General features: G+C 41.9%; 1 protein-coding gene across 1 annotated transcript; it reads right to left on the bottom strand.

Moving 5' to 3' along the window:
- Positions 1-13,630: 13,630 nt before the first annotated feature.
- SARC_00500 (hypothetical protein) lies at positions 13,631-17,235 on the bottom strand (the record flags this gene model as incomplete). Its single annotated transcript, XM_014305837.1, has 3 exons — positions 13,631-13,909; positions 14,441-14,684; positions 16,937-17,235. 3 exons carry the CDS (start codon positions 17,233-17,235, stop codon positions 13,631-13,633), a joined length of 822 nt encoding a protein of 273 aa, XP_014161312.1.
- Between the last annotated feature and the right edge of the window lie 3,285 nt (positions 17,236-20,520).

Here is a 20,520-nt window from a genome sequence, read left to right as displayed (position 1 = left end):
AATCGGTCACTCTCGGATTGTCCATTCGAATTGGAAAGTACAAATCAAAGATTTGCGATTTCAAAGCGTTGAGTGAAGGAAGTCTGTCAGGGTCAATTTGAACATTCTCAAGAGTCTGACGGGCTTTTTCTGGAATCTTTTCTTCATATGTATTACGAATGCACCTTTTGATAATATTAACGGTTTAAGATTGGCGACAAAAAGGATTCGATCCATTGATCGAAGCGCCTTTGCAGGAGAGGTAAAGTGTGGTCAAAACCGAATAACGCTTAGTAAGAGTGTTGTCTGAAATAAATGAACTCGACAGTCAGGAGTGCCATTGAGAATGGAGCGCCTGCTATATTTATTAATCACGATCCTATGCGGAACGTGGCTTTCTCTACCATCGGGTAATGCGAAAATACCCGTCTACCATCGGGTAATGGGAAAATAATCGTCTCTATGGTTTCGGATGAGTCATCACTTCTATCTCATTAAATTATCTATTCCACTAATCAGTCCGGTCTTCTAGTCCGGTCCTCTGGCCCAGTCCTAAATATCTACCAAGGGTACTTTGTCCACAAAAGTCCAACTCCTTTATAATGTCAGCGTCCAAAGGACCCTTGACTTTTGCATATCATATCTCGATTCTCGAGACTTTGCTTCAAAGGATTCATTCCTGTGTTGGTTGATATTCTTAATAATATCCTGACTCTGTTCGACCATTCCTTCACTATCCATTGCCCTCATTTGGCGTTGGACATAATAAGAAAGTTTGTTCGTCAGAGCCTCGATTACAGTTTCTTGAACTGCAATCTGATGGTTAGTCTTTCGCTGAATTTCAGCTTTTGATAATCCACCCTGTGAGATCGACCTCTAACCTCCTCCCTCTGTCTCCGTCGAGGAGAGTGAGATCTCATCCTGATTCTTCTACAAAATTCAGTATTGATATTCTTCTCCCATTGAATCGGCGGAGAATTCTCCAGCTCTCCTAGTTCAGATCCGGCTAGGTCTGAGGATTCATCCCTGCTTCCAGGAGGAGACGGAGAGCCAAGAGACATTGATCTCCCTATCTCGTCTTCATCTGCAGGTTCATACCTAAGATCAAAATCGGAGATCTTCCCTTTCCTGACGCATTTCTTTGGCGATCCTTGGGATATCTTCATAAAAGATTCCCTCCGACATACTCGTATTAGAGGCAAATAGTGTTTTCTTTTGAGCCCACACTAGCATTGCTAGTACTTTTTGTAGACTTCTTAAGCGTTTCCTTACTGGTCTGCTTTGACTCTCTCTCTTCGACTTTTCAGAGATTGAAAAGGTTTTAGATCTCTTTCTTGAGTTAGTCGGAGATCTTACTGCCTTCTTGACTACTTCTTTCGCCTTTTCAGCAGCACATTCCCTGATCCTTTCTTCCTAGCCAACTCGGTATTCTCGCTAGGATCTGGTTTGACTGTAGGGTTTGGACCTGTGTTTGAAGTTAGCTTCTCTTCGTCTTCAATAACCCTGATTTTTCGATTTGGTCTCTGGTGTCTAAGAATTAGTTTGCATATTGGAAACCTTTTCTGATTTATTTTCTTTGGACTAATAGATCCTTCAGAATATTTAGTCTCTTACAGAGAAAACTTTTGCTCAGTGACTCTTGATTCCTTCAATCTTTCTTCTTAGTGACTGATGTCTCACCTTTAGAAGTATTATGGTAGGAGTGGACTGGTCCCACTTCCTCCGTTAAATGAGGTGAGCTCTTGCGCTCATAACCACCTGTAACTTCAACCTCTTCAATAACTCGCACATCAGGATCAATGCTTTCTGCCATTTCCTCCTCCATTGGAGAGAGTTCCTTCTATATTTTCTCTTTATCGGACATTGCCTTTACATAAGTATTCAGTCTAAAATGGGTAAAAGAACAAACAAATGTTTTCAAATGTTTAAACTGGATTGTAAACAACTGATTCTTTGGGCTATTGTTCCACTCTTTATAATAAGGCTTTTGTCATTTTGTCCTATTAATATTTACTATAGCTACATTTAGCTATAATACTTAATATTCGGTAATTTTGCCTTTTAAGCTAAAATACGTCTAAAACGAAAAGGGACTTTAAACCCTAATTGGCTATTAAAGGACATTTTATGAGGATATCTCATGTTTCGCCATTTACGCCAATGCATTTAACCTCAAGGACGTCATGCTTGAATCAAGCTGACAGTCCTCTAGTGTGTACCTGTGGGTAATCAGTTAGCACGAGGAAGATAAATATTCTTTAACAGTATTTCGTTATTAGAATATGTTTATCTCATTTGCTAGTGAGGGAAAACAAAATAATTCATTTCGAAGAAAAACCCTCACTAGGACTCCAAACAAACTATTGCTCACTCTGGAGATCTTCTGATAGCCCCGGTCGACTATAGGAAAATACTACAGCCCTTTGATGTCAAGTGTCGTGTCTTGACAGCAAGTGCTCTTAAGGTGCAAGACGGTTCCATATGACCGACCTATACATATATATTAAGACTAATTTGCCCTTATATGAGGTTTTTATATCTCCCAGAACACCTATAAAAAGAGATACTATGATATATCTTCTGAAGAATATTCAGAAGAAGGCTGTGATATTGTGATGTATGTATACTATTAATCCATCATGTATTAAATATAAAAAATTGGTTCTGGAACAAGATTATTATTGTTGTTTATCAAATTAGGTTGTTGTGTTCAGTGTACATGCCCAACAAAAATGCTGTAAAAGTATAGGAGTATGGGTAGTTAACTCCAAGAAGTCAAAGAGTACTCTGGAATCTGGAATCGAAGAAATACAAGTACAGGGCCTACGCCCTACATACATTAGGACAGCCAAAGGTTCCAGTACGACAAGCATGTGCGATACGGATAAATCTCGTGAACCAATGAAATATGTGAAGTCCTTTATAGGACAGTGTGATAAGAGGAGAGTTTATGAAGGACTTAGTATTGGCCTAATGTAGAAGTGGACTAGTATTAATGCAGTAAAGAAAGGTTAGACTAGTGAATTTATGCAGAGAACTAGAGATGTGCTTGACAGAATATACATCTTGTTTACTAAAAACTAAATGGACGCAGTTTTACAACCTGCTATTTGTGTTACTCATCTTGCAAAAGGAATAGCGTCAAGATATATTTACTCACCGTAAAATCAATGACTTTACAGTTATTCCGTTCACGAGACTCTCTCTCTTTTATGCCACGTTGTAAAAGCGAGGAACAGAAGGTCCTTCATACCATCTGTTCTCCTCGCGTCTAAAACATGAGCTGTGGACTACCCCTTCCGGCAGATCACATCGTAATATGGCGGACCAAGAATTCAGAAATATCTTTCAGCAGCAGCGCGAACTACTGGGAGCTCTACAGGCACAGATTGCGGAACATTAAAATCAACTCAACAGAATTGTACAAGACCCAACCGCGACTGCGCTCCGCGCGCAATCGGCGACATTGCAATCCTTTGCCGAAGTCGGATATCTGGTATCAGACAATCTTCTACCATCGAGTTTGATGAGCTTTCGAGCATCAGTGCCAATCAATAACAACTACTCATTTACTCAGTGGTTCCAGACTCGTGTTGCTCCCCGAACTGCTGTGAGCACAGGAGAACCTCTAGAACTGTTTTCCAGTCTGTTCTACCAAACGTATAATTTCCTGACGGCCTTCGATCAGGACCGTGTCAGTTATCAAGTTAGTACGAACGCGAGCCAGAGCCCGTTAAGAAAGAATTAAATGGTCATATAACACACTACAACTGGCTGTTGGAGGGACAAAACCAGTCAGCGGTAGCGTTGCTGTCGTGTGTAATATAGGCCCATAACCTGTTACCACATAATAATTACGGAATAAGTAAGCTTTATTTTCCCTCTACTGATATTTATTATATGACTTTACTGCTTATGGTGGGGGTCTTTGGATTTCTTACTCAGGTGTCATATATATATTTTGACGCCTGTCAGTTCTAGTACCAAACTGTATTTTTGTTGTCAATTGGCTGACTGCTGGGTTGTTTGTTTAGTCCTGACAGCAACACCCCTGCAGAACAGCTGTCAGCACTACAGGGCGTTGTTTTGTAAACTTATCACGGATATCATACATATTTGTGAAAGTAAATGGATAAGAGTGAAACAAGGCACTGCAGTTGCAACGTTAGTCGAAAATAGACATCGAGACACTCACGGCATCACCGGCGAATACGCGGAGACACTCCGCACCGTGCTACAGAAGAAACAAGAATTTGCCCTAGTTCGAGGTACAGGCCAAGACAACAACAGAAATTCTGAGCTCAACAACTTCAACCGAAACATCGATTACACAGATCAAGGAGGCAACGGCCAAGGATGTGGGCGTGGTCGAGGACGTGGGCACGGTAGGCGAGGAGACTTTGGAGAAGGAAGGGGCATACCCCAATAGCAGAAGCACCCCACCCGCCAGCTGCCCAGAGTTAATGAATATGATTGATATATACACAGTAATTACCGCTCATATGTCAACCACGTACCATACAAGCACAACATTCTACTGTACATACACATACACAGCCCACGTCATTACCAAATCAGTAAGGGATAATCTATCCGCATGGAGATAGGCGGGAGCAACCAAACAGGTACTCCAATGGATCCAATATGGAGAACCAATCCTGTGGGGGCCAGATGGACCTCCCTAACCAAACAAGCAGGGCCTATCTCGACATCAACGAGGTCACTCGCGATGTATTCATCGCGATCGTATCAACATATTTGTCAATTGACTGGGGCGGCGGCTAGCACCCGAGAAGGGGGTACGGAAAAATTCGGTTCGACAGATCAAACACTTGGGAGTGTTCATCGATCTTCTCAAAGGAACTTATCGCCTCTCAACAGCATTCAGTTGCAAATTAAGCCTCAAATCAAACAAGATTCAATACCGCCACTTGGGCAAACAACGATGGATTGGACTCAAAGAATGGCAATGATATCTGGGGCTAGTTCAGTGGGTGACTTTTGTTGTACCGACGGCTCGGCCATACTTAGCAGACTTACGGCTGCAAGGCAGAACACCAGAACAACAATCGTACAAGCAAGCAGCACAAGTTTCCAAAGTACGGTTCTCGGGAGCAGCATTCAAAAAATTGGAGAACCCCCGGTATGCTCTAGAGCACCACACGACACGAGAGATATTCCTCATTCTGCCCAAGGATCAGACAATTATAACAGACCGCCGCATCCAAAATAGGGGTTGGTGGCATCCTCACTTTTGAGAATCAAACTTGTACAACATGACAATGGTCACCGATAGAGAGCACATGGCCGATACCTGTATTTAACTTAGAGCGATCGTTCGATGTCTGCTGGAGTTCCGGCACCAGGAACGGTCACCACTACAAGCATCCGTGCTTATTAGGACTGACTCGACTACAGTCCTCGTAACTATCGCATGAACCAAGAGCTGATTTGTCTAGCAGCAGCAATACACAAATTGCAAGCGAGATCACCAGCAGCAGTAACCTACCTGTCAGGAGCGCTGAATTCTACTGCCAATCAGTTCTCATGCTCCGGCAAGCTGATCAAATACAGCTGGACCTTGAACAGCACGACAGATCTACAAAAGAGTGGTCACTGAAAATGAAACCTCAACCAACAGACACGTTTCCACAAACACATTGCACGAACCTAGCATATCACGCCGGAATAGCGCAAATGAGTGCGTATCATCACTGCTGGGACAATGAAGTTTACTATGCCGCCGGAACCAATGATAGCCTATATGGCACAACAAATCTGGGTGCTAAACCCTGGCGAGTTATATTATGCCGCGTTTCCACAAACACATTGCACGAACATAGCATATCACGCCGGAATAGCGCAAATGCGCGTGTATCATCACTGCTGGGACAAGGAAGTTTGCTTACTCATGCGGCCGGAACCAATGATAGCCTATATGGTACAACAAATCCGGGTGCTAAACCCTGGCGAGTTTCATTATGCCGAAAAAACCGCCGTACTACTAAGTCACACAATAACTCCGTGGCAGTTTGTAACCGTCTTTTTCGACCCACTCACAAAGGTGGTCTGAATATAGACTCCTACGCTGATTGGTTCAACGCCAGTGAAATAACAGAAGCAACAGTTCAACAGTACAACGTAAGAATCAATAGATTCAAACGTATTGCGCCCCTCATCGGTCTACCTGTCACAGGGCCACCAGCCCCACGCGAAGCCGCTACTTAATACCTCGTATACTTAATGTGTGAAGAGCACATAAAACCACCGCAAAATAACACAGTCAGTACATCAATGCTGAAATGATGCAAGGTACTACATGCACGTTGTGTCTCATCGTCTACTCAATCAGTTACCACAGACATATGGAAGGAGTTGAAGATTGCACATAAATCGATATACATCCTTGAAGGGCGTGCACCGCCATCCAAAGAAGCCGCTTTCACAGTCTACGCAGGATGGGTATTTGCAGTCTTCAGATGTAATTGGCGAGCAATCAATATGTGTTTCTTCTAATCGTGCCGCGAATCTCCTCCATGAATCAAATCAGTGCACAACTACACGTCATCTTCAGTGCACAAGATCGTATGATACAGACAACGTTGGTTGGACGCAAACGCCATAACCGCTCCACTAAAGTATTCTCAGCCCATGTATGCCCAAACAACACGGATGTCTTCCAATTCCTCAAACTACATTTGGTCACTACCTTGAACAACGCTGTTGGACTAGTAACATTAGACGACATCCAAAAAGTGGCTACCTCACAGCACAAATACAATGCAATCAATTCTGGGACGACTTGAAAGAGAATTTCCGCGTAGCATTAATCCGCTCACAACGACCCATTCCACCGGGGGTTTGTGGCCAGTGTATGTATTATCTATGAGTGCACCTCATAGTGTGTTAAGCGCGAACTACACTTGGTCACAACTGCCTTGAACAACCATGCTGGTCTACATTACTTCGACAGGAATCTATGTGCACCAGTAACATTAGACGACATTGAAAAAGTGGCTACCTCACAGCACCAATACAGCACATTCAATTCTGAGACGACTTGAAAGAGAATTTTACGCGTAGCAGGCATCCCTAAGGCACACATATGGAAGGAGTTGAAGATTGCACATAAATCGATATACATCCTTGAAGGGCGTGCACCGCCATCCAAAGAAGCCGCTTTCACAGTCTACGCAGGATGGGTATATGCAGTCTTCAGATGTAATTGGCGAGCAATCAATATGTGTTTCTTCTAATCGTACGTTAACATGTGCTTCTACTATAGGAACCCACTGATTTTACACAGTCCCCCCTCAGCTTGAAAATTCCAATGTTGACTTATATGTGTTTTGAAGCACATAGACTCAAAAAGCTCAAATGAATTGTACAAGCGAAAAGAAGAAACGGGTTTTGATCATATAAAATGGCCTCAATGCTCATATTATACTCTCTCAGACAAAGTATACTTAGACTATATAAGTTACTTGGTTACTCTATTACGTTTGGGTTTAGGTCCTTGAGGTCTCCGATGGTGGATGGGACGTTTCTTAGTGCCTTTAGGAGGTACATACATTCCATGTTCTTTGAAACATGGAATGAATGATGTCTGAGGATAGACTTTGACTACTTCCGGACGATTGTTGGTAGGTAAGATCGCGTCCGCGTCTACCTTGTTCTTATGTAGACGCTTACGAAACTTCTTATTAAAAGCCTTCAATACATCTGGATCATCGAATGCCGATGGAGGTAGATCGTATTGTACGCCATATGCAAACTCCGTGGTGTAGTAAGTGATATCCTCATGTTTGTACTTCCCAAGAATTTTCTTAAATTCATAAGACATAAGAGGTGTAGTAGCTTCACGTGTGTGACGAAGGATGATTTCAGTCGTTGGAATTCGACATGATCCGATATTAAGAGCACTTGAACCGTCAACTTTGTTAACTTCATAAGTTCCACTCTTCTTATCGGCCACTGAAATCTTGAATGGTCCAATGTATTTAGCCGTAAGCACAGTTGTATCAGAGTTGCGAGCCATAATGTTGACTATATCGCTTACCTCAAACTCGACTATCTTTTTTGAATCAATCCATCGCTTTTGTCTCTTCTTGAGTGCGATGTCCTTCATCTCTCTCAAACAAGGAAAGAAGACGTCTCTAGTACGACGCATCTTCTTTAACCATGGTAACACATGATCTTCTTGAGAATCCTTGTTGAAAGATATTTGTAATCCACTATAACGGCCCCTGAAATAGTGGGCGGGTGTTGTACCAGTGACTGAATCCGGTGTCTCGTTCATTTGTGTCTGTACCCAGTTAATTGAGTATGGCCACAAGTCAGCATCGTCTAGCAACGCTCCACGTATGAACTCCTTCATCTTTCTGTGTCGCACCTCATTCGCACCTTGTGTCTGAGGCTTATAAGGTACACCCATTTTGTGGCATGATCCCGCAACGAGTAACAGCGTCGTCATGACGTCTCCTGTAAACTCACTACCGTTGTCGGTACATACTATAGCTGGCCAGCCGAAATCTGCGAAACACTTATAAATGCACTCAGCCACCGTTTGTGTTGATTTGTCTTTCAGAGGATATAATACATTACATCTTGAAGCGACATCAAAAACGTGGCAGACATACTTATCTTTCGTGTGTTCGGACGTGGGTAGCTCAGCCAAATCAATGATAGCCCTGCGCCATGGCTCGTCTTCTGATACACTCCGCAATGGGGCATATCCATAGCACTTGATCCGGTTAACTTCGCAATCGTTGCATTCGTGATACACCTGAGATATATATTGCTTGAGCTTTGGGTGTACAATCCCGTACCTCTTACAATCTTTCTCAGTCCTAACCTTATCCATGTGTTTAAGTGCATGATTCTGCCTCAACCACTTCAGAATGTCGCCCTCCGTTTACCTTGCTATCTCAAAATCTGGAGGTGAAGAGTTCACTACTACATCACCTGGACTCGAAGACTCGTCTCGTCCAATCTCGCCTGAAAGGTCGGCCGTGTGAATTCTACTAATGTTCTCTTGGTCCATTAGTTGGGTTACATGGTCGTATACATCTGGATAATCGTTCATCAACTGTTTGAGTAGCATGGTCTCGGCCTCGTATGCAGTTTCTCTGTCAGAACGTATCTTTTTGTAAAATGCCTTCGCTAGTGATGAGTTCCTCTTTACATCCTTAGGATCAGATTGCACCTCGGTAACGCATACTGCAGGTGCGTGTGTCGCCCCAGCCTCTCGTTGAGACTTAGGTGTCAAGAGTGGAATCTTGGATTCTTCGACCTTACGTTTGAAGGTCTCGGATGGTGTCCATTTGGTTGTACCAACTGGACCTATTCGACATATTATTGTATGTCGCCAAGGAGTCTTCTGGACTGCACGGGTACCCTGGTAGAGGAAAGTATTTACCTCTCTATCCACATATATGGCTTCACATTGTACCATCGATATCAACTGTGGTAGCCATTCATCTGAATATTCAGTCTTAGAGGACAACACAACGTGATGGTAGCATCTTGTATATGAACATAATTCAGCAACTGTGGTATCAACAACCACGGCGGATTCGCCCGTGCGCTCTCATCGGATAAATCGATTTGAAACCCATCACCGTCTGGGATGTTCCAGAGTCCGGTATCGCGGCAGTTGCACATTATGATGTGCTGCAAACATATTAATGGTATGTGGTCCATGTATGTTGTCTGCAATTTTAAACCACCTAGGATTGACCTTCCAATCCGTAGCTAGCAATTCCCGAACCATCTTGTTGAAATCCGGTACGAAGCGTGACAGCATATCCGATAAATGATTGTGTATACCCGGTATATGTGTTATGCTAAAAGAAAACTTTGCGATCGTATCGTGCCATTGTAAAAGCCGGGCCTCCACATTAGAATCGTGTAATACAAATGTACTCTTAATAGTACGTAAAACGTACTCTTAAAAGTACGTAAACTCTTAAAAATGGGGTTTAACGGTTTTTATTAATTAAATACCTTTTCCATTTTACATATCAGATATTTGGACAAGTCCATTAAAAGGCCCAAGTAAAATACCAAATATAAGATTTGGTCTAGTTCTATTATTAGAACTATATTAACCTTCCAAATCTATTTGTATCTGAATACTTCGGCAGCGAGATGGCTCAAAAGAATATAGGTTTCTAAGGACTATTGGCGTTGCTTAGTTTATCCTCCGTTCAGCCAACCAGATGTGCCAGTCTGATGAAGGCTAAGTCGGTAATTCTTGATAAGTGGCAAGTTATTGGTTAATGCAATAACTATGGACATCAAGAGTATTTTCTTTTCTTTTCTAAAGATAGGATTTTATGAGTCTCTCGGATTCGCCCCAACTAAACATACCATAGTTTCTATTAGAGCGACAACGAAACACTAAATAAAATCCCTTCGGCGAAAACGGTACTGTGAGGATTATATATAGGCAATGTCTCAGCCTCACAATCCCTCAGAGTATTGCTGTTTTCACGAGGCATACCTAACTTTACTAAAAGGAACTCATTTCGTTTATTTACTTTGAATTTAATTATACTTAGATTTAACCTAAGCGTTTAATTACTCTAAGGCGTTCATATCGCCTTGATAGACCGAAACTTACACCATCGACTGACCAATTGTGAATTTGGTTTCATGTCTTTTAAATGTTGCAACGATTTCTGATCACACAGTACATTGAAATGTGTACCATAAACGTAATCCTTAAAATGAGTGAGTGCGGTCACAATAGCTAGTAGCTCTTGCTGCACAGTCGAATAATTGATTTGTGACGAGTTCATAGCTCTGCTGAAAAACGGCACGTATCTCGGTTTCCCGTCAATCATTTGATACAGAACACCTTCCAACGCCATTTCGGATGCGTCTGTAGCCACCACGAAGGGTACTTCATCTTTCGGTGGCTGGACTGCTGGGGCTTGTTGAACCACTGTTTTGAGCTGCTTAATGGCATCATCACAGTCTTTGGTCCACAACGCTCCTAATTTGCCCTTGTGACATCTTAAATGTCCGAAGGGCTTCAAGTAGTTTGCCAGGTGTGGAACTCCATCTGACAGGCAGTTAACGAGTTTTCGTCCTTGCCTGTAGTGGGGGTTCTCCAGTCTAGTGAGTGTTCTACCCTTCCGGGGTCGATCAGTATGCCTGTCCCAGATACACGATAACCCAACAGCTGTATCTCGTTCACACCGAAATGACATTTCTTGCTGTTGATCGTAAACCTGTGTTTGTTAAGCCTGGCCAGTATCTCTCTTACAACCCTGTCATGCTCCTCTTTAGTTTTAGTACACACGACAATGTCATCGATATATACCTGTACGTTGTCCATATCCCTAAACAGCTCTTGCATGATTTGTTGAAAGAAGACTGGTAGCATATGCAAACCAAAAGGGACTCCTTTAAAAGAATACTGCTGTCCATCCCAAGTGAAGGTGAAATACTTCCAATGTGGTTTGTATATTTTCATTTGGTGGTAGCCTTGCTTCAAATCGATGGTTGAAAATATTTTTGCACCTTCCATTCTTGTCAGCAATTCATTGATTCTTGGTAAATGAAAACTATGTGTGGGTATAAGAGCGTTTATAGGACTCATATCCAAACACACGCGAACCTTCTTTAACGTGTCCTCGAAGTTGAACTGATCTACAGCTAAGAGTGCTAAGTTGACAGGAGTAGGTTCGACTTGTTCTCGTACCACCTGTTCATGACGCCACGCTACATAATTTCGCGTTGGACATTTCAACTTCGAAAAGTCTACTTTTGTCAAATCCAAGCTCACGTATCCGTTGTTGAATTTAAACTGAGCCCAATCGGTGATCTTTTATCTTGTTGTTCCCAAAGATAAGATCCTTTAGCTTCTCTGGGAATTGGGGTATCATTTCCTTCACAGTCTTAGAAGGCTTGTATACAGGCTTCAGCAGATTGTCATCTGACTGATCCTTCTGTGGGTCAATGTTAGTAGGCAAACCGGTAATTGATATACCTAACGATAACAGATCTCACATTCCCACTATTAAATCGTAATCTGGCAAAGTGTTACAGACTACTGCCTTAGTCATTGTGGTCCGCTGATCTGTTAGGGTAAACCTCAAATCTACGGCCATGTCACGACACGTAATCTCCCTTTCGTCAGTCAACTTTAACATAGTAGGTTCTGATTTACGAGTTACATCAGTCATCTGACAGAATCTCGATGATAAACATGAAATTTGCGTGCCCGGATCCAACAACGCTTTTATTTCATGCCCATTAACTCGTACATCCAGGATGACGCGCTCATCTTGCGGTGCATCCTTTTGTTTCAGTGCCAAGATCCGGTAAGTTTGTCACTTAACTTCTACTATCGGTTGCACCTTACATATGTGTTTGTGGTAACCTCCAGTCCCTTTACAGGATGCACACTTCGCGATAAAATGTTTACATTTTTCTGCGTGCCAACCAGTCCAGCGTCCATTCGGCTCATGTTGGGTCATGCGCCAGCTGCAATCTATCTCAGCACAATCCTTGGTCTCCTTATACTTAGGTTTAGGAGGATCAGTTGCCTGATCAGATCTATTGCCCAAGGTCCCGCGAGTGTTGACATTGTTCTTTTGACCATCAGTACCTTGCACTTGCTTTTCTTATGACCTCCTCTGTCACCATATTTGTTCCCTTTGGTATTACCCGTACCCGTATGAGAGTCTCGACCGCTACCTGGTCCTCCATTCGTGTTGGGCACCGTCTTCTTAGCAGACGGTGTGAATTTCACCACAGAACTCGGACGTTTCGAAAACGTCTGGTCTGGTCTCGAATAAAATTCCGTCCAAGTCAAGTCGGCGAGTTTCATGATGCCTTAAGTTGGCCCTTCAATTGAAATCTCACGTATTTTGTCTGGAAAAGATTGGTGCATATCTGCGTACAACACTTCTTGGTCTTTTCTATGTAGAGCCGACCAGAAAATAGATTGTACCCATAGCACACACATACTCAACTTGTTTCTTGTGATTTAGCACGTGTTATGTGAATTTCCAGTTCCAGAAGGTAATGTGACACTGGTATTCCTTCGTCCGGTGGTACCATTATTGATACCAATAGTTCCGGTCTAGGATTGGTTGAGAAAAGATGGGCTATCATCTCGCTTTGATCCTTCCACGTCTTTAGCTTTATTATAGCAGCTTTCTCCAACTTGTTATACTTATGATGGCGGCTTAAAACTCTGTTGCGCAGCCTCGAAGAATAGGTTCTTACGTAAATTTGCAGTGAGCATAATTTGATCAAATTCTTTCAAAGATCGCGACAATAATGCTAAGTTGCTCGTATCGATAGGGTCTTTACGGTCTTTTCGATCTGAACCATATGTAGTGGGTAACTTACCTATGTCCTTGACAAACTTCTTACTGTTCACTGACTTCTCAGCGTGTATGATGCGTAGCTCCGTATCGATCTTGGATTGAAAGTGCCTCGCCATTGTTATTCTCAAACTGCCTTGCTCTAACTTTCCTTGATCCATTGCTAGCGTCGCCTCTTCTTTTGCGTTAAGCATTCGAGCAGTGAAATCAGCAATCTTCTTGTCACTCTCTGAAATCTCATCAAATTGCGTGTCCATCTCCTTCAATCCATGCAGTCACTGATTGTCTCCATCATCACCGTCATCCTTTCATGCCTTCTTGCGAGTCGTCACTGTCGTCGATGTCCTCGACTGCTTGGCCGATGGCGGCAAGTAATCTGGTCCTGACGAGTCTGGTTCTTCAAATTCCGGCGATGATTGAATCTCGTCTCCATTAGAACTCTCAGACTTCTCTTCCACCGTAAATTTTCGTTTGCCGGTCTTCTTCCGGTATTTGTATTCCTGGAATTCAGCCGCCAACTTTCGCAATTCACGCAGGTAATCATCTGTGTCCCAGCCGTCTGAATCTCCTCCTCGAGAGTCTGACCTCTGTTCTGATTCAGATTTTGTATTACAAGATTCTAATGTGGAGGCCCGGCTTTTACAAAGAAGAAGTAGAAAAGTCAGATATTAAACGAGCTTGTTTAATCACAGACCCATTTGACAGAGAAGAGAGGCGTGCTCTCATTCTCAAATATCATGCACTGTCACATGAGGGCAAAAACACGACAGTTGACTCAGCGGTTCACTTTATGTGGACATAGCCTGCATCTAACCCCCTCAAACGCCGCCGGTAGATAGCAATGTCCGCTATGAAACAATAGCCATTCGGGAATACGCACTCCATACAATAGTAGCCACCGTTTAGACCAAGCGATTCTAGACACCTCTCACACATATAGACACATGTTTCAACACGACCGTACGTAGAATAGCATACAACAACTGCACGCAAAACCAAACCAGTACAAAAGTGACCTCAGTCGAATTCGAGTGTCCATGGGTCCCTCGTGTACTCATAGAAGTGCAAAGCCGGATACTACCAGTACAAACAATACCACACAACAGGTGCATGCGTACCTCGCGAATGCTGGGGTGTAGCACCGCATCCAAGTACACGTCCAGCAGGTAGTTGTAGTCGTTAGCGTTCTGCGTGGATAAGGGATACATGGTATAGTCACTGGCCGTCCAGGCATTCATGAAGGTAGCCATAGACCTGGACAACATATTGAAGAACGGGTCTCGGCAGGGATACTTCTCCGAGCCGCACAGAGATACGTGTTGCAACACGTGTGTGACACCGCTGCTGTCTTCGGGTGGTGTGCTGTAGGTGAGGAGACACACGGCTTGGTGTGAGTGAAGGGATAGGGTGTGGAGTGGCATGTGTCGCCAGTTGGCAAGATGACACAACAGTTAGTGTCATAGGCGGCGTGGGTGGAGGGTGGTGCAAACGAATGGACCCCTAGGGCATGAGAAGTCCACACATCCGGGTGCCTTTATATGTGCTTGAATGCAACGACAAGAGCTTCATAGACTAGTGGTCGAGTTAGGCCTCGTAACGTATTGGCAAAGTCAATCGTCAACCCCCCCCCACCTTCGCTTTTGTCGGCAGGATTAAATATAATAGACGTGAACGAATACAGACACACTACAGGGATTGGTCAGCCCAAAATCAAATGGGTACACCATGTCGCCTCATATAGCATATGGCAGCACTACCACACAACCAATAACCCACACATCACGTGATATTCAAACGTTCATATAGAAAAGTCCAACCCTTTTCCATGCACAAACACGCGCTATCGGAAATGACCATAACGCAGGGACAATCGTACGGTTACGCGGCCCTTTTGTAGGTAGCCGCCCTATCAAGTTAACGCATTCGATGAAGTATTTTATTTCATAAGGGTATACAGTTAGCCCCAGTACATTTGTATTTGTTCAAATAATCACATACAAAGACGCGCGCGAATATCTATAAACAAGTCACATCGTCCGAATACGACATCTAAGTAGCCTACATGTAGTAAATCTCGAGGCTTCCAATTGTCTAAACAGCCTTACAACAACTCCCAAAGTATCGCACGGGTTCACACACGATTTCGCAAACACGTCTGTAATCACAGTACTCTGACACGTCTGTAATCACAATACTCTGACACGTCTGCTGCTGTACAATAACCCAATGTACACAACGTTCGATCACGGACATACATAGCGGCACTGTTTTAGCACTACCTGGAAGTATATTCACGCAGTCACAAGTGCACCCTGAGCACTCTCTCTCTCTCGAGATTGCACACATACAGAACGATCTCCATACGAATACAAACTCATTCGAGTACAGTCGCTGTATGGACTAAACGTGCTGCTGCATTGAGCTACGGACAACAATATCACTATATCTTAAGAAATAGTTTACTACATATAGCACACTATAAATAACATACTATAAATGGCATACTATAAATAGCACACTATAAATAGCATACTATAAATAACCTACTAAAAATAGCATACTATATATAACATTCTACAAATAGTAATCTATAAATAGCATACTACAAATAGCATGCTACAAATAGCATGCTACAAATAGAATGCTATATATAGCATACTCAAAATACCATAATATAAATAGCCTACTATAAATAGCATACTATAAATAGCATACTATAAATAGCATACTATCAATAGTATACTCAAAATAGCATACTATAAATAACATACTATAAATAGTATACTATAAATAGCATACTGCAAATAGCATACTATAAAAAGCATGCATACCACAAATAGCATACTATAAATAGCATATTACAAATACCGTGCTACAAATAGCATACTATAAATAGCATACTATAAATAGCATACTACAAATAGCATACTATAAATAGCATACAATAAATAGCATACTACAAATAGCATACAATAAATAGCATACTATAAATAGCAGAAGTACTAATTGTGCGCACTGCCTTATTACCAGCGGATTGCCTCACGTATACTAGTATACATACTGGTAAAATTGAAGTTGTCTACACAGTTAAGATAAAGACTACTAGCGCAACCCTGACTGAACCAATCCACCATCCCTTATAAATAGCCCAACGATCTCGAAAGGTATTAGCGCAAGCCCGACTGCATTCATACAAGGATATTTATGAGTAAATACAGTCGTGTACGCAGAAAATCTCTAGTCCTCCCTGAATAGATCAAACCGGCAATAGCATCACCACCACATATACGTGTTGGTTATCAGTATGATCTCAAAAGGCATCTCACTAGTTCTGTGCACGTGATAGCCCAGACGAGAGTACAGCATATACCACAACGATCGAAAATGACAACAGATACATACGCAGCCCAAAAAAATTCTTGAATTACTAACTATGGCATGCATGGGTGGTGGCGTCTATCTGCGTACATATATAGTGATGCACTTGTAAACCTCGCAGGCCCTTTTGCGCGATCATTCACCGAGTTACCCTCCTTCTCAAAGCAGCGATCGACTGATACATATTTACATAGTAGACTTACAAACAGCACAAATGATTTAAAAGTATATCATACCGGAATTCTATGCTGAACACATTGTTGTCATCCGCTCTGGCAATATGTAAGCCTACTGCACCGGTTTTATCATGCACATGCTGACCAGCAGTCAAACTAAGCTCAGGTATGCTCTCCGTACCTTTGATTGTGAATTCGTTCACAGTCTCTCCTACTTTCAACCTAACATCTTTGTGGTGCGATATACGTGCGTGTGCTGTTGTGTTTTGTGCCAATGCTGTGTTGCTTGATGCCCATCGCCTAAGTAGATGCGACGATCGCACGGCACTCTGCTGCACCGTGTGTATGGTACGCCACATAGTTAATAACGTGTTTGATATTGTCAATTTTGCCCTCTAATAACACCCCTATGCCTATATACTATGCCCCCGGCTACTTTTTGTTGACTAATATTGTGTGTACAATGGGTCATGTATACGTGTTGTGTTTATGGCAGCACCAATCGATAAGCTGGTGAGTTATATTTGAATATCTAGTTCGTGTGACGTGTATTGTAAATGAGCTCGCGTAAAATCCGCAGGCCCTGTTTAGGTATTCAATGGACCGTTCGGTATAACTTATTCTACATCATTTTTTGAACGAATCATACTCGCCTACACATTTTATGAATAAAAACACAGGATAAGATTGATATTTAAGGTTCAAGATTGATGTAGTTGGGTATATTTATTTATTTATGCAAAGCGTGATTTAGCTGCTTGTAATTGTATGTGTAAGCGTGTTTTAGCTGTCTGTAATTGTATGTGTAAGCGTGATTTAGGCGTCTGTAATTGTATGTGTCGATTCGATATTCCATACGTTTCGACATATCATGAATAGTCAACGCACGCTTTAAGATTGACATAGATGGGTAAATCTCTGCGTGTACACCATGTGCTTCGGCTGACTATAACGGTGATTGCCGAATCGACCATATTCTGTGTCGACACAAGTAAGCGCAGGCTGAATATTAATATACCTTGAGCGACACAGCTTTGTAAATGGCAGACAAACTAACGTTGATCATACCCCTTTAAATAGACACAACAGCAGTCTATCCATGAAAATCTTAAAAATCGAACGAACAGGATTTGCACTTATACATATATTATGAATGCATAAAATTATCTAGTATATATGATGGTGCTACAATACATCGCATTGCATGCTCGACCAGCAAGTCTCAAACAAGAAAGCACATGCTAAGTGTACTATACAGAGCATAACATGTACAGCACTACTCACACACATCCGTCAACGTAGTCATGCGGGTGTGCATCATCTAGTGTGTAATCTAGACATAAACTTCTCGAGAGTCCACAAGTACGTGCTTTGCCGCATTGCGACCACAATTGTATGATTGCACGAGAGCTCTCCAGTTTTCATAACCGCTCACAAGATTTAAGTCGAAGTCGATAAATTTGAAATATATTTTGTCTTTATTTTGCTCTTAAATTGGGTCGACAATGAGTGATAAAATGTACACTTAAACTTCACAGAATGAATTCAGAGCCGAGTTGGCAGTGATTGATACTAAAAAAACACTAGTATACATTCACATCACATTCATAACGAAGTCTAATGTAATTGCATGTATGTTTCGCATCCACCTCTGCGTGTCCACCATGCTTCAACCTGGTGTTAGTCGCTCTTGCTACAGCACAAAGTAAATGTACAGATACATACTGAGTTGAACTGCCTGTATCCCCAATATGGGACCAGTGTATAGGCGCACATCCCGCAACTATTACTTAGGGGCATTGCAAATCTCGCAGGCGGATTGCTTTGGCCACTCCAATTGTGATCGCAAAGAGTCCATTCATCTGTGAAGTAATGCTCAGGATAATAGTATAATCAGCCTTGAGTATAAAGTGCGCTTTCTAAATATGACAATGTCGTCAAAAGCAACCATGACTTATGTTGCCATCATCGGCAACGTTGTGAAGAACAGGTCTAAGAGTGGGTCGGTTCTAAGGACCTGTTCACTTCTTATCCTTAAAAAATAAGAACAACTCGGTGATTCGGAATCTACGAGTAAGTCATCCATAGTAATGAATGACACCAACACGTGTCAAATAAACATAGCCTTGAATAAGTCTAAACTATAATCCGTACTGTCAGCACACACGCCGAATATACACGAGCTACCAATACAGTCAGTCAACATGATATGCGAACCTCATAACCTACGAGTATATGCCGACAGCATGCGCACATTGTACTCTGCAAACATACGCCCAAAATATACATAAGCGATAAAGATACAGGTCAGCCATTAATATAATATAACATAATACAAATATACATACATACATATATATATATATATATATATATGAATAGATAATATAATGCATACGTATATGTATATGTATATGAATATATATGTATATATATATATATATATATATATATATATATATATATATACATACATACATACATATATATTTATATATATATTAATATGATCCCTGTTGAGCAACAGTTACCACCTATTTCGACCGGACTGCTAATGCGTTGCGCCATAAATCTCCATTGCAATACAACATGTACTGTGCTATATGGCGCCCCTAATAGGCCATAGGGTGCAAACGTCATATCCATACCCCAGAATTTGTTGATTCGCACAGTGCTGGTCGACTTCAAAATGCTGAGACCGACGTGAGTTGATGTGTAGCGCATAGACCACACATACTACATCTAGGACTGAGGCCCATATTGAATATACAACTAGAGTTCACAATAGAAGATACAACTAGAATTCTAAGCCAAAATACCACATATCGATATCTAGATTGCCGTTGATTCAGACAGTGCACACATATTTGATTAAGGGGAAGTGCGACTAAATAGGCCAAACGCAGGTGGCAACATTAAAATTATGCAACACTATAGGATACAATACGCTAAATAGACACATAAACAGTTGAAATGCTATAGTTACTATCGCAACAAAAAGCTCTGTGGCAAAATGACGAAAAATTGAGTGTACATTTAAAAAACAAATAGTTGACAAGCGCACGAGCGCCGCGAGCAAAGGAGAACTTGGAACATATATATATAATTTTTTTTGTTGAAAAATTGTGTATTTTGTATCACAGCCAAATATAGTAATAGATAATTAGACGACCATCACACGACACTTGGATCGCAGTCTGATCCCTGATGAGCTCAGCATATTTTCAGAGAGTGCCAACGCCAGATTACACGTAAAGAAACACTTGCAGGATAATAGTGCTGCAGTCCTATTCTCACACGTGCATATCACATATCCACTTGTGCATTCCGCCTATACCCTATATAAAGCTATAAAACACACTCGCATCTTACAACCAGTTGTGCTTACTTGATACCCAAACAAGATGACTGACTTTTCTAAAGCTGACGAAGAGACCCAAAATGCTCGTTTCGCCGCGATGAATGGCAAAACATTGCTATATATTCCTCCCATGGCTGCTATGTATCCAGGTGTGTTATATGATAATGGCAATAGTCTTCAGTATTTTTGATTAAGATATAGATGACTATGCAATCCAGCATTGTGATTTGTCTCAAGGTATATATGCATATGTATATACTAATATATTAAAAGACATATATAT

Source organism: Sphaeroforma arctica (genome assembly GCF_001186125.1).
Source record: "Sphaeroforma arctica JP610 unplaced genomic scaffold supercont1.15, whole genome shotgun sequence".
NCBI classification, from domain to species: domain Eukaryota; class Ichthyosporea; order Ichthyophonida; genus Sphaeroforma; species Sphaeroforma arctica.
This window is presented reverse-complemented; position numbering and strand designations above follow the sequence as displayed.